The sequence below is a fragment of the Cynocephalus volans genome, chromosome 13 (genome assembly GCF_027409185.1).
Source record: "Cynocephalus volans isolate mCynVol1 chromosome 13, mCynVol1.pri, whole genome shotgun sequence".
NCBI classification, from domain to species: Eukaryota; Metazoa; Chordata; class Mammalia; order Dermoptera; family Cynocephalidae; genus Cynocephalus; species Cynocephalus volans.
Window position 1 is genome coordinate 41,578,065 of NC_084472.1, and position 14,895 is coordinate 41,592,959.

At 32.9% G+C, this 14,895-nt stretch overlaps 1 protein-coding gene across 9 annotated transcripts in view; it reads left to right on the forward strand.

Moving 5' to 3' along the window:
* Positions 1-14,895, forward strand: part of ARK2N (arkadia (RNF111) N-terminal like PKA signaling regulator 2N) — a 91,489-nt gene that overhangs the window by 48,248 nt on the left and 28,346 nt on the right. For 8 of the 9 annotated variants that reach the window (XM_063076840.1, XM_063076843.1, XM_063076846.1 and 5 more), the window contains one exon: positions 10,812-10,994. The exons of the other annotated variant lie outside the window; for it this stretch is intronic. In XM_063076840.1, coding sequence (XP_062932910.1) covers positions 10,812-10,994 — 183 coding nt within the window. The remainder of the gene's footprint in view (positions 1-10,811; positions 10,995-14,895) is intronic. 9 annotated transcript variants of the gene reach the window in all.

Here is a 14,895-nt window from a genome sequence, read left to right on the forward strand (position 1 = left end):
ACTTAATATTTGACCAATGGAGGTAAGGTTTGAACACCAAGCAACTTGCAATAAACAATGTTAGCATGGTTTTCACAATAAAATATATAGGAATTTATTACAACCAATGGGTTTTTCTCTGAAATGGTAGTGAGTGCAACATTTCAGCTAATTTTTTTTTTTTTTTAATTTAGTTTTACATCAATGGGAAGAAAGAGCATATTGGTTTTGGATGATTGACTGAATTTTAACTAATCCATAACCCACAGTCTTGAAGTTGAGATGTTTTCAGGGAACTTTGTTCTGTCTTCACCTTCTTCCTGGGATCATAGATTTTATTAGACATGGACATTTAGACTTAAGAAAATATTGATTTAATTTTATGCATGTTAATATGACTACTTTTCTATGAATGTATAAACTGCTTGGCACTTAACAGGTTTAGATTTCTTTTTTGTTTCATGGTGAAGGTGTCTAATATATTTGACACATCCTGAACACTTTTTATTTTTAAAATAGAAAAGATTAATTCATCTTTTAAGAATAACATATAGACAAATTATTGTTAGTGTTGTATTGACTGGATATGTTCTAATTTTTGTTGTTACTGGATAACTGGGCAAGAACTCTATAGGTTTTTTTGCCTTTCAGAAAAAAAATGAAAAATATTTCAATCAAATGGAATTAGCAAACATAGGTTTTAATAATTGATAATCAGTGTAAGAATAACATTTTGAGTATTGAAAAGGTATTAAACACAAAATTTTGGGTAAAGATGTGGAAAGAGAGGTTTTGGTAGAAAGAGAAGGAACACCATAATACATTGGATTAATTCATAGAACATATATCAAAATAGTAAATATTTATCCTAAAGTAAAATTTGACATTCTGTGGTTTGAAGAGTTTAACCATATGAGTAATTTTATAGTAGAAATATATATACAAAAAATTCTAATCCTGACTTTCAGTTTCGCACAGTGCCTTGAAGATAATGTGTTCCTGCCTTAAGGATTTTGTTTTCAAAAATGGTAGGTTTTGCTTTGAAATGATGACACCTTTGCCAGATTGTACAATTTAAAAGTTCCTCTTTCAAAATAGTTTATTTTTGTATTACGGACATTTAAAGAAGTATAAAGTATTTGAAGTAGTTTTAATACATTTTTTTACGTGACTGCTCTTGTAGATGTTTGAATTCTCTTTCACTGAAGTAAAAAGTCTGTATTCTTAAAATTACAAGTACTAATACTAGTAAGAGGGAATTACTTTTGGAGTATGCGACTTTTTATCTAGCTATTGTTTGAGTGCTTAGTGGTCCTCCCTTCATTTTTCTTGATTTCCCTTAATTTTCCTAGAATTTTCAGAAGGATAAAGACTCTTTTCTGTTTGGATGTATTTGTAGTCTATAAAGAGCCAATGCTGGAAAGAAACGTCTTTCAATCTACAACAGTAATCCAGACGGACATGGTTGAAATGCTTTTTGTTTAAGAATAAAATCCCGTATTTGTACAATTTCATCTCTCTAATATGTGCATATGGAATTTCTCTTTTTCCAATCTATCTGATGATTATTTTCACTTGTAACTTGTTTTCATGGGATAGAGAATTAGAAGGACTAAGCTGCAGACTTAAAAAAAAAAAGTTATTACATTTAAAAAATTACTGAGCATTGTAAAGAAGAAAACCTTGTGAAATGTTAGGAAACAAAGTCATATGTCTATGAAGGTACTTCAAAAAGTTCATGGAAAGATTTGTATTATCTCTTAGTTCTGTTTTTCCACAAACTTCTTGAAGTACCTTCGTATTGTTGGCTGTTATAATATGTTGATATATCCTTGTAGTACTTCTTTTTAGTTGGTGGCATTTAAGAGGGCATTATACCTTCACCAAAGGTAAATGTGTTTGTGTTATCTGTGTACAGCCTGCTTTCTGCCTACTTTGTACTAATTCAGTGTTCTAGGACATTATATCATCTTAAGAAAATTTAATCAGCAAATTAGAACAGTCTGATTACTTGATCCACTTATTAAATCTCTTAATTATATTGATGCATATTTTATGTGCATTATTAAATTTGTGTGACTTTAAAAGTTCAAATAAAATTTTAATTGTGAACACAACATGGTGTAATTGAAATCTTAAGATTCAGTATTTTGCATGAAATTTTTTTAAATTTAGAAGTAGAATTGTGCCGGCCCTTGGCTCACTTGGGAGAGTGTGGTGCTGATAATACCAAGGCCACGGGTTCGGATCCCTATGTAGGGATGGCCGATTAGCTCACTTGGGAGAGTGGGGTGTTGACAACACCAAGTCAAGGGTTAAGATCCCCTTACTGGTTTAAAAAAATGTTTTTTTTTTAAAAAAAGAAAGTAGAATAAAGGATTCTGTTATTTGGGGACTCTAAGAGAAAAGCTTATCTTTTTTGTTGTTGTTGTTACCTAGTTAGAGAAATGAGCTTAGTCTCAGGGATTTGTATATATCGTATGTGTGAGCATGTGTGTACTCATCTTCAAAATTCAGAAATAATTAATTCTAAATTTCATTAATGTTTTATCTGTCAAGTGGCTGGAGGTAGATAACTATGCAATAGTCTATAGTGACTCCAAGGTTTAGGTCATTAATATAATATATTTATTGCTTCCTAAAGATATGTAAGAAAAAAAAGTTCTCCACATGTAAGCCTAGTATGGTAATTAAACTGGAGAAAAAAAAGCTTTTAAAAAAAATTAACTAAACATTTTGGACTTAAAAAAAAAATCTCTCTAGCAGATTGAGTAAAAGAATATACAGGAACTAATTTATTTTGCTTACTGCTTTTGTCATTTTTGTCACTCCCTACTTTTATGTAGATTTATCATCAAGGGTATTAGATATGACTCAATTTACTTAAATTAATTACTTAAAATTTTACTCAAAATCATTTGAAGTGTATTAGTCTGCTTGTTAATGAAAGAAATGATATGGTAAATCCTTTTGTTGAGCAAACAAAGCACCCTAAGTTGATATTACTGATAATTTCCATTTTTAATATACAGCTAACTTTGCCTATAGGTACAGTTACATGAAGAGGCTTTGTGTTATCATTTTTTTAGAATAGCAAATTATGGGCAAGTTACCTTATAGAATGAGATCTTTTAAAGTAATTGTACTTGTTATGTTTTATTTAGCTTATATTGATTTCCCTCTCTTTTAAAAAAATTATTTAAATAGTACAACAAGGACACAATGAAAAAAAGATTTTGTAGAATGCTACATGTCCGAAAACAGTATCAAAACAGTTCCTGCAGGTTTATTAAACTTATACATTTATTATACATTTATTCCTATGTTTGTTCTGTAAAAATTATTCTCAAAGAAAAATTCTCCTCAAAAATCTTCTCCAAAAATGGCATATATGCTCTCAATCATCGTACATGTAAGAAAATTGTCATTTTAAATTGTCTAGAAGCTGTATGAGTTTATGAATTGTAAGTGACATGAGTAACTTCTGGGTTTCTATACATTTCTTTTTTTTTTTTCTTGATTTCTGTTTTTATTTCCTCTGAAGTTTAGGAAAGTTAATGGGAGTTGGGAACAAACTGGTAGTTTATTTGTATTGGTACGTATTTTCGTATTATATTAAATAACCACAGAGTGAAATAGAAGATGCTATAAAAAAAAATGAAGGAATAACCCTTGAAGAAGTATACTCTTTTTTAATGAACTCTTATTCATGTTATAACTAAGATTCGGAAAGAATGTTAGCAAAATATTGTTTTTATTTTATTGCATTTTCTTTATATCTTTTACTTCACTGTACATTTGAAATGTAACTAAGCTAGATAAATAAAAATTTTGAAAGAGAAATGTTTCTTGTTACTATGTTGAGGGCAGTGTTATATTAGTGATTCCCTATCAGTTAATTCACATTAAGTGTTCCTGAGTCAAGAAGCCTGCTTTTCTGCAATGAATGAAATAAATGGTGTTAGTTTCTAGTTAGTATAACTAATAATAGGTTTTACATAATATTTTTGTGATAGTTTTCAGTTTTTATTTATTTATTTATTTATTTATTTATTTTTAATTTTATTTTGTCGATATACATTGTAGCTGATTAATGCTCCCAATCACCAAAACCTCCCTCCCTTCTCCCTCCCCCCCCTCCCCCCCAACAATGTCCTTTCTGTTTGTTTGTTGTATCAACTTCAAATAATTGTGGTTGTTATATCTTCTTCCTCCCCGCCCCCCGGTTTGTGTGTGTATGTGTGTATGTGTGTGTGTGAATTTATATATTAATTTTTAGCTCCCTCCAATAAGTGAGAACATGTGGTATTTCTCTTTCTGTGCCTGACTTGTTTCACTTAATATAATTCTCTCAAGGTCCATCCATGTTGTTGCAAATGGCAGTATTTCATTCGTTTTTATAGCTGAGTAGTATTCCATTGTGTAGATGTACCACATTTTCCGTATCCACTCATCTGATGATGGGCATTTGGGCTGGTTCCAACTCTTGGCTATTGTAAAGAGTGCTGCGATGAACATTGGGGAACAGGTATACCTTCGACTTGATGATTTCCATTCCTCTGGGTAATAGTTTTCAGTTTTAATTTTTGTAATTGGTATATTGAAAAAGGAATAACAAAATGCCACTGTGAACATGAAAGGTGAAGATTCTCTTCCATTAAACTATATGTCCTGTTAAGACTCTTAAAAACTCTTGAAAATAGCAAAATTTACACTATTTCAAAGTGTAAGTAATCAAAAGGCTGGAATGGATGACTCTTAAGCAAGGTACATAGACATGGGAATGTGGTTAATATATCTAATTTTTGTGCTCTTGGTGTATATAGTGCAGTTATTTTAGTTTTGTTCTCTATAGATCTGAAAGCAGTAGGTCATGGATTTGTCCCTGAAATAGAAAGATAAATTGAAAGATAGTGACCTCTTCAAGTGCCCTGTTTCTGTATTTATAGGTTCCCTTAAATATCCAGGTAAATTACCTGAGTTATCTTTTGAATAACCTCACTTGCTTTAGAGCTTTCCCTAACCGTAGTTAGTGGTGAAGTGTTAAATTGTTTGTTTTTTTTTTTTTCTTTTGATCAACTTTTCAGTTACTCTGATAATCTTGAATCTTTGTTTTACCTCTTCTTTGATCCTTTCAAAATGGTAAATGAACTCTTCATCAATATCATACATAGCTTTTCTGGGTGGACAAAATGACCTGTCATTCACCAATATGATGTAAGGATAAACATAATCCTTAAAACTTTATTTCCATGTTCGAAACTTTATAAAGTTTAAATTTTTATTTTTATTTTTTTAAGCCAGTCAAATTTAGTAATGGGGGGTTGTGTACCCACTTTAGTGATACTGATGTTATAAGTACTGATAACCCACTACCATCGAACCAGCCAACTTTAAATTTCTAATAATTGAGATGAATTTAATGAAAAAAGTACAAAATAGACATTAGTTCAGTTTTATTTTTAAAATGGCTTTATTCCCAAAGTTTCAGCACATATTGTTGCACTTTATTTCTAGCTGCTTAGACATTTTTCTTTTTACTGAAGTAGCTTTCTGAAGAAAATATACACATGCAGTTTGGGGTATTTAAGGCTGTTTTTCTGGAGATGGCACTTTTCAATATAGATTTTTGTCTTTTGTTGTTGATGTAATTATTTTTGTTCCTAAGAAATGGTTTGAAAATGACTGCTTTCTGTTTATTCACATTGTTCTGTATACATTTTCTATTTTTTTGGCTGATAGTAATAAAAATACAGTACAGATATTCTCTTAAGTATTTTTTCTCATTTGCAAATATAAATTTTCGTCTTGGTAAATATTCTTGTGTGCAGTGAGACTGCTGTTTTTTCTTTAGTAGGTTCTACTAAAGTACAAATTCCCTTCTGCAACTCTTGAGATTTGCCTCTTTCCCTCAGTCCCACACATCTACATCTCATTTCCTCACCTGGCCACCATGAACAAACTCACATACCCATTTCCCCTTCTCAGATTCCTTGGCTAGGTAATTTCTAAGAACGTTTCTTTCATTTTTTGTCTCACTATCTGGACTGAGACTGAATATGATGTCTGCCCACTCCCCCTTTTTCCTGATGTTGTGTAGATAATGACACTGGGTAAGCCCTTTGATGGCTGGGGAGAAGGAGCTTGTATGGAGTCTTTCAGCAGCAACAAGACAGATTTTTTTCCTTTCGTAGAGAGGGAATTAGAGAGATCAGGTGTGGTAAGGAGGAAAGAAGTAATTTTCCCCGGGCTTCATTGTATGTTCCTATAGCCATAGGAATGGGGATCAAAGGGGCAAACCATATATTGGTCCATCCCCCCACCTTGGGCCTAAAACTTAACAATAGATAGGAAAGGAGAAGTTACGTTTCTAGGCATCTCTGGTATACAAGAGAAATTCCTGTTTCTTAGATTTAATTAGGCTTTATAATGAGAAACTTACAGCACTTGTATTAGTGGAAGTGCTGTGTAGGCAAGGATGATGCTAAATATGGGCTAATCCAAAATGATCTCTCTTTGGCTTTGAAGCACTTTTATATGAATACATACAAGCTGACATTTCACTTCAGACAAAAATACAAAAGCCACATTTGTGACGACCTCTTTTAACTATAATCCCAGCAAAGCATTTACTTGACAATACCTGTGACCAATATAAGCTACCAGCCCAGGTAGTGATGTTTCCTCAAAGCTTCTTGCAGCAGAGTGTACATGCAAGGGTAAGCAAACAAATAATGAAGTGAGGCAGGTGCTAATTATAATGGAAGGGTAGGGCAGTGAAACAGTGCTTGAACTCCTGTTGTGTTCTGTTACGTCTTCTTTATTCCTCACCATAACCCTGTGAAGAAACTGAGTAATAAAATAATTTACCAGAGTCATACAGCTAAGAGGCAGTAGTCAAGGCTATAATCTATGCATCTGTAGCCAAAATTCTGTACTTCCTATACTGCTCCTGGTTTCATCCTGTATATTCCTCTTTTCCTTGACTATGAGAACAACTGTAGTCTGTTCTGGTTCTACCTAATTAGCACTCAAATTTCTCACCTGTAAAGTGAATGGTAAATTTGTAATTACCATGTATAGTTTTACAAATCTGTGCTCTGGTTGTCAAATTTGAAAAGAGGAATTTGTCATGGATAAACATATTAAAGGAAAAGTTAGGTTTTGTTTTGCTTTGTTTTTGTGATATAGATTTTTTCCATGAGATTTAGAACATATTTGAAAAGGAAACTAATTCATCAAATTAAACATTTGATAACAACAGCACAGAAGGTTGAAGATCATGAAAGAGTAAACCTCACTGTATCAGGAATATGTGACAACGTAGATACGTCTATATTTTGGTATTTGAAAAGTTAGAACTTATTTGTAAAGGCCAAGAGATTAGCGAGAGGGTACAAACCTATTTCTAGCATAAAATAGATGAGCTGATTTCTTAAAATAAAAAGTAGTTGGTGGGTTGGTTGACTGAATTTTCTTCTTGCTTTGTAATTATAAAACAACAATTTCAAAAGATTTCAATCAAAAGGAGAAACAGCACTTGGATTAACACCGATCGAATAGTTATTAATTGTGTTAAATTTAGCTTTATAGAGAGGTACTTTTAATGATTGTAGAAAAACTAGTAAGTTCATTACAGTAGTCCCCCACTTATCCACAAGGGATATGTTCCAAGAACCCAAGTAGATGTCTGAAACCGAGGAGAGTACTGAACCTTATATATATTATGTTTTTTCCTATATGTATGTACCCATGATAAGGTTTAATTTATAAATTAGGCACATTATGAGATTAACAACAATAACAAAAATAATAATAAAATAGAACAATTATAACAATACTCAGAATGGCATGCAATTTAAAACTTATGAATTGTTTATTTCTGGAATTTTCCATTCAAATATTTTTTGGACCACAGCTGACCGCAGGTAACTGAAGCTGTGGAAAATGAAACTGGATAAGGGGGTACTACTGTATTATAAATTTATGTTTTAAGATTGTGACAGACATCAGAGTTGGCAGATGGGAGAATGTGCAGTTTGGGTAACCTTAACTTTTGTACACATGGAATGTACTTATGTTAATGACTAAATCTTAAATTGGAAATGTTTCAATGTATAACTTTACTTGAAGTGACTACTTTGATGTTCTTGAAAGTCAGAACAATCTCTTAGTAGCAATGCAGTGTTTTAACAGCACAGAGGAATAATGAATTGAGAGCAAAGACTATATCCATATGTTTATTCTATCCTGTAATGAATTGACAGAGTCATATAGATAACTGCTCCTGTTATTAATGTGCTGAGTTTTTCTAGCTCCTCCTCAGTGATCTGATTTTTTCTTTAAGAGATACTTCTTTTAAAAAGCAGATAAAATCACTATAGAATATTACCTATCTCTTAGTTGTCTCTTAATTCTTTGTAGCAAGAGATTGTCACAGATTGTCAGCATCAGTTAGCTAATATTCGTGTAAGTAGTTCAGAGTACAACCCCGATGCCCGTTGCTTTAAACATATCTTATTTAATCTTGGTTTGCTGATGATAGATATAAGATGACCTTGGAACACAAGACTCTTAACTGGTTTCTTGTTGGAAGACAAAGTTGGAAAGGCAATCATTCCATTACTTTATTGAAGTTTGTATAGTATTGATTTGTAATCATTTTGAATATATTAGAAGTGAAAATCAACAGTGATCATAATTTAACTGTTAAGTGTAATTAAAATGTGAAAATATTGCTGTCTTTGTTTATGATGAATGCTAAATTTAAGCTAAGTTATAAGGTGTGCTGTTTGGAAATGTGGAAGATACAAGAATGAAGCCAGATAACAAGTTTATGCTTGTATTTCCTACTGATGAAGACTTTCAGACAAGTTATTTCCATGGGTAGGTGATGTCACTCTGCATGTATATATACACTTATACTTTTTGCATGATTATACATGTAGGAGTGGTACAATTTTGACTTGACTATTGATCTGTTACTTCAATTTGTGGTAGGGGTGGGGAATGTGAGGGCAAGAGGCTCTGAATGATATTAGCGATATAATTTTAAAATAAATCACTAAAAAAATTTATTGGAAACATCTAAAAAAAAAAGCCCCTTTAAAAACAGAACATGTGGTCAATTAGTCAATATTGTACTTGGCCCTCATATCTTCTGCACCCAAGTATTTGGACATCACACAGTATCTTGATTCCATAATAATCATTTTGAACTCTGACGAGAACTCCATAGAATGATTCAGCTTTCTTTTCTTCTTTAGAAAAGAAAAACCTCAAAAATGAACCAATTTTTTGCTATTTGAACTAAACTCTGTTACCAGCTGATACCAAGGCCACATTGTTGAATTTTATGGTCATTCATGAACTTGATTTACTCTTTTAGGGGAACTGGAAATTATTTTTAAGTAGTCAGCTAAAAATGTCATGATCGTCAGAATTTCATATTGTGACATGTCTGTTCTTTATGCACCTAACAACTCATTTGCTTTTATGTTTGGTCATTTTTTATTTTAAAAATGTTGCTACTTAAGCCTATGGTTTGTGAGCTTAGTTTTAAGGAATAAATACGCCAGGTGTGTTCCATGTTTTTGTTCAGTGACAATTTACACAATGGATGTTTGTATTAAAACAGTAATTCTTCATTGTGTTATATTTTTATGGTTCATTGGCATATGTATTCCTTCATAGTCAAGAATTTCATAAAATAGGTGTGTTTAATATTGATTCATTGGGTGATATTTAAAAATATTTGTGGAAATATAAAATTAAATATTTTAAAAAACAAAAGAAAAATATTTATGGAAATAAATGGTTTGCTTGCACTTTGTAAATAGCTATTGGGAGAGATACAGCATTCTTCTATTCTGCTTTATTTTTAAATGGGGGTAGTAGAGGCATTTCTTACTTGAATGAAAACTTTATTTTTGCTTTTTGCTGTTATGTTAGAAAAAGGGTAGCATTAGCATTTTAAAGCATGTATCTATTCTACTAGCATGAATATTGAGTTATGTTAGCATGAATTGCTGCAGTGTAATTACTTTGGAACTCAGCTGCCTTTTTCAGCTGGTTAGGGTGATATGGGAGTGGAAAGGATCTGTTTCTTTTCCAGTAAGAACTTTAATATCTTCTAAAACCACCCATAAGATGCATATCATTTACTTGCAGTGTTAGCTGGTTGTCTTTCTCAGGGAAAAGAAAATATCTCTCACAAGGCATCCAAAACAAAATCCTGAAAATGGATTTTGTGAGTATTGTCTTTTTGTAGAATGTTGTTAAGTATATAAAATCCCTGTAGATAAGCTAAAGTGAAGTAGAGCTTTATTTAGTGTTAACCTTATTTCTTTAGTAAGTAGGAAAATGTATGTTTGATTTTCTTCTCTTAATGTTTTAAGGACCTTTAGTATTATTAATTTACTAAGAGAAGGAGCTAGATTTGTTCTCTCAAGAAATATAAATTAGGTTTTGATAGTTTGCATCATTTTTTTCCTTTAAAAAATCAGTTTCATTTTCTCTGTGGAGTTGTCTCCTTTCTCTTAATCTGTTGCTCTTTGGGAGTATGACGGAAATTCAGTGTAACATTGTTCAGTATAGTCTTGTTGTCTGTTCTTCATAATAACACACCTTTTCCTCCTTCCAAAATGTGTCCCTCATCTATCTTTCCCACCTTCACATCATGTACAAAATATTAGATTTATAAAGTGCAGCTTTTCTGATCAGATAGAATAATAAGGTAAAGGCAACTGGCATTTAGAGGGTTCTTATTTAGTTTCAGAAGTATTTTTCACCCCACAAGTTAGATACAAGTATACATTTTCTTTCCTCCCTAGATGGACCTCCAGTTGTAGCTCATTATGATATGTCTGACACCAGCTCTGACCCAGAAGTGGTAAATGTGGACAATTTATTGGCGGCTGCAGTAGTTCAAGAGCACAGTAATTCTGTAGGCGGCCAGGACACAGGAGCTACCTGGAGGAACAGCGGGCTTCTAGAGGAGCTGAATGCAGAGGCAGGTTTGTCTCCCTTCCCACTCCCCTTCTCTAATGGTGTAATGTGCATGTGTCCTGGCAGCTATTTTCCTTGTAGTAGAGCCTGCTGAGGAGAGCAGGCATACCAGAGACATCTGGTGTTGAATGATAGTGACTATCCAGGTTGCCATTTATAACTGAAAAGATTTGGGTGGCATGCCTTTTCTAATCAGAAGGAAGCAAAAATAAGATATATAAGACATTAATTGTAGGCATTGGTAGATTTCAGTAGGCATATTTCTTGGGCTAAAAATGCCCAGTGTGTGCAAAAACAACCCAGATGCCCTCATATTCTTTGGCCAGTTCTTCCACTCACTTAACTTTGGATAGCATCCTTGCAACTTGGATAGGGTACCATGGAAACTCCTTGTGGAGCAGTGCCACTGTTTCTTCTGCCTCTTGCTGTGGAGTATCCTTGTTAATTCCTCTTCAGTAAATTCTCATTTGTCTTTTCTGACCCTTTTCTTTCACTTTCTGCCTCTGTTATGTCAGGAAAAATCTCTCTCCCTGTCTTGTATTATTTATCTTGGTTCTGTGATTGTTCTTTTTTGTGTGTGTGATTATTCTCAAAAGTGATATTTCTTCACTAAAAAATGCACTGCTGTTACTTTTGAAAACTTTTTACAGTGCCTCCAAATCTCCGTCAATATTTTCTTCAAAACTCTTTCTTTCAACATTCTTTCTAATTTAACCCCCTGCCCCCAAGTTAGTAGCACTTACATGTAAGAAAAGAGAGGGAGAGAATTGCTGCTTATGTAGTGTATATTTTCTTACTTTAGGGTTATTGAAGGATTATAGTTTTCTAGCTAAATTATAAATCCACTGTTTTATGAGCTAATCTAGTAGCTTAATCATTACCTAAATTTTATTTTTATGGAAAATGAGTTTTACATTACAAAAAAGAATTATAACTTAGAACTTTTTATATTAAGATAGAACTTCTTTGATTCTTGTCCTGAATTCTTCCTTTCCTGATCTTTGATTGGAACTAAAGAAAAATCACTTATTTGTTGACCTTCTCTATTAATTTATTGTGGCTAATTTTGGAATAGGACCTGGATTTAGTTTTGACTACTAACTGCTTGTTTGATCTTGGACCAGTCGTTTCGCCTCTGGACTTCAGTTCTTATAAGTATAAATACTTGTTTTGTCCAATATGGGTTTTTAAGGATTTATTAACATGTATGAGTACTTTGAAAGGAATTGTTATAATACTTTGTATCAAAGGAGAGTAATTTGACCACATTTGTGCAATAAGTGTTTCTAAATTATGTAATTTGTTTCTGTATACTAGATGTAGTTTATCTTTGTTTTTCATCCACTGACAGTTCTGAGTGATTCATTGTACTTCAGTATTATTTCCCAGTTTCCTTAGTCTTGTTATTAAGTATAGACCACTTTAATAATAAATTATTGGGGGGGAAATGAACAATTACCATTTTTTGCTCTTTGTATAGAGAATTCTTAATATTAGGTTGAACCATATGGATTAATATTTGACTTTTTGACCTACAACAAACCCAGCAATTTCATATGATTCAATCTAATAGTACAAGGTTCGAGGTCTTAAAATAGCATTGGGGATTCAAGTAATTGTTAGCTTGATTATTTAAAATGAACACTCAGGTACCTACCCTGTTCTTTTTAAGAAATAAACATGGCCAGAGTATGTGAGGAGGGAAATACCTGTGGCTTCAACTCTGTTGCACTACCTTTTCTTCCTCCCACCCCAAAGCTATGCTAAATTTGGTATTTAATGTTTGCTATTTCTGTGTATTTCTTTGTATGTATATTTTTACTGCATTTGATATGTATCAGTAAACAAGCATGTTTTAAAACTAACCGGTATCACATTGAAGGTAATCATTTGCAACTGGCTTTTTTAATTCAACATGTAAGTTTTGTTAAGTGTGCCTCTAGTTAATTCATTTTCCACTGCTATTTAATATTCTACTATATGAATATCACAGTTTACCCATTCTCTTGTGGACATTTAGGGTGGTATTTTAAATGATGCTGCCATTAACATTTCTTATATGTGTCTCTTGTTATGTGCACATAATAATTTTCTTAGGATATAATACAGAGAGCACAAGTGTGTATTGGGCTGTAAATTATGTGTAGGTTTTTGTATATCATAAGATGTAGTCACCACTGTTCAATAGATCCCCATGACATATTCTTTTAAAAATCATTTATTTATTTATTTATTATTTATTCATTCATTCATTTATTTATTTGTTTATTTATTTTGATTGATTGATTGATTGATTGATTGACCTGTAAGGGGATCACAACCCTCAGCACAGTGTTGTCTGCACCACGCTCAGCCAGTGAGTGCACCGGCCATCCCTATATAGGATCTGAACCCGCCGCCTCTGCGCTCCCAGCGACGCACTCTCCCGAGCGCAACGGGGCCAGCCCCCGCATGACATATTCTTCTGAAGCCCTTTACTGGCTCTTTCAAAGTCATTTCCCCCCCTAAATCTGACAATGCAGGTATATGAATAATAAGTAAAACTTTATAACCTAGTCTTGATGTAATTGTCATAGTGGGGATCCATCCTGCGAATCTGAATATACTTACAATGTTAAAATAAAATGTTAATAGAATTTATGCTTGATTGCCAGTTTATAGTTTTGAGACTTAGACTATTAGTAGCAGTCACATGGTCATTCTTTCTTGTGGTTTGAGTGTAAGGTAAATGTTCTAACGGTTAATCTGGGTCCTCCCTATTCCTCTTGCAACAAAATAGTAGCCCAGTTACCCAGTCACTAAATAGATTATTCTGGGGTTCACTTTAATCAATAGTAGTAGCATCTCAGCCCAGGTCTACAGTCCTACTTCATTTAGGATCACTTATATAATCACTGTTGGTAATGTAGCTTGCCTCTTTTCCCAAACAATTAGATGATGTTCTTGTATCCAAAATAGTTGTTACTATTTAGTTTTAGTTTTAATTTAGGCAAAAGAGTTGAATCACAAGCAGATTAAAAAACTAAATTGATGTCAGGGAAACAACCAGTCAACAAGAAACCTAAATTTTCCACTTCAGCTCTTGCCATGTGATAACCTTTTCTTACGTCGTGCTAGAATTGAGCCTTGTGGTGAGTGGTTTTGAACTAACAGCCACTCATAATCTGTGTGATCTCAGGTAAATTATGTAAAGCCTCAGTTTTCCCTATCTACAAAACTGGGATAAAACTAGCATCTACCTCAAAAGTTTATTGTTGCTATTTAGTGAATTAATGTATAAGATGTGCTTAGTACAGAGTACAGTACACAGAAACTCAGGAATCCTAACTAGCATTATGTTAATATTATCCTGAAGTATACTGAGTAAGGAAGTGATTAATGGATTAATGAGTGGTTTCTAATCTACTGTCCTTCCTTAGAGTGAGTTGCTCTTGCTACAGTATTTCCTAAATGTTTCCTGAGCATAGAAGTTACCCAGGGTGCTTATAAAAACTCAGACTCTTAGGTTTCTACCTGAAGATTCTGTTAGTAGATCTGATTTGGGGTCTGGGAATCTCTTTTAAGTAATAACCCCTAGGTAACTCTTGTATCCAGCATGTTTAGGAAACTGTACCAGTATATCTGAAAATGGGTCAGTTTTGTTAATTGCTAGTAATAGCTCTCACTGTAAGTGTAAGTGTAGTTGGGGCGAAAAGAAGCAGAAGTTTGAGGTATTCTTGGTGTGGAAGGCTTATAATTGTGGTGAACTGAGCTGATTTAGATTTTTTTTTTTCTGAGAAATTATAAATTCTAAACTATCTCATTTTTCCGTCAGCCTTCTTTTCAAGAAAGTAGACTGTGAGCATTTCCCGCATCCTTAAAATATGGGTGATAATCTTGATTTGTACATAACATGGGCATAGTAGCAAT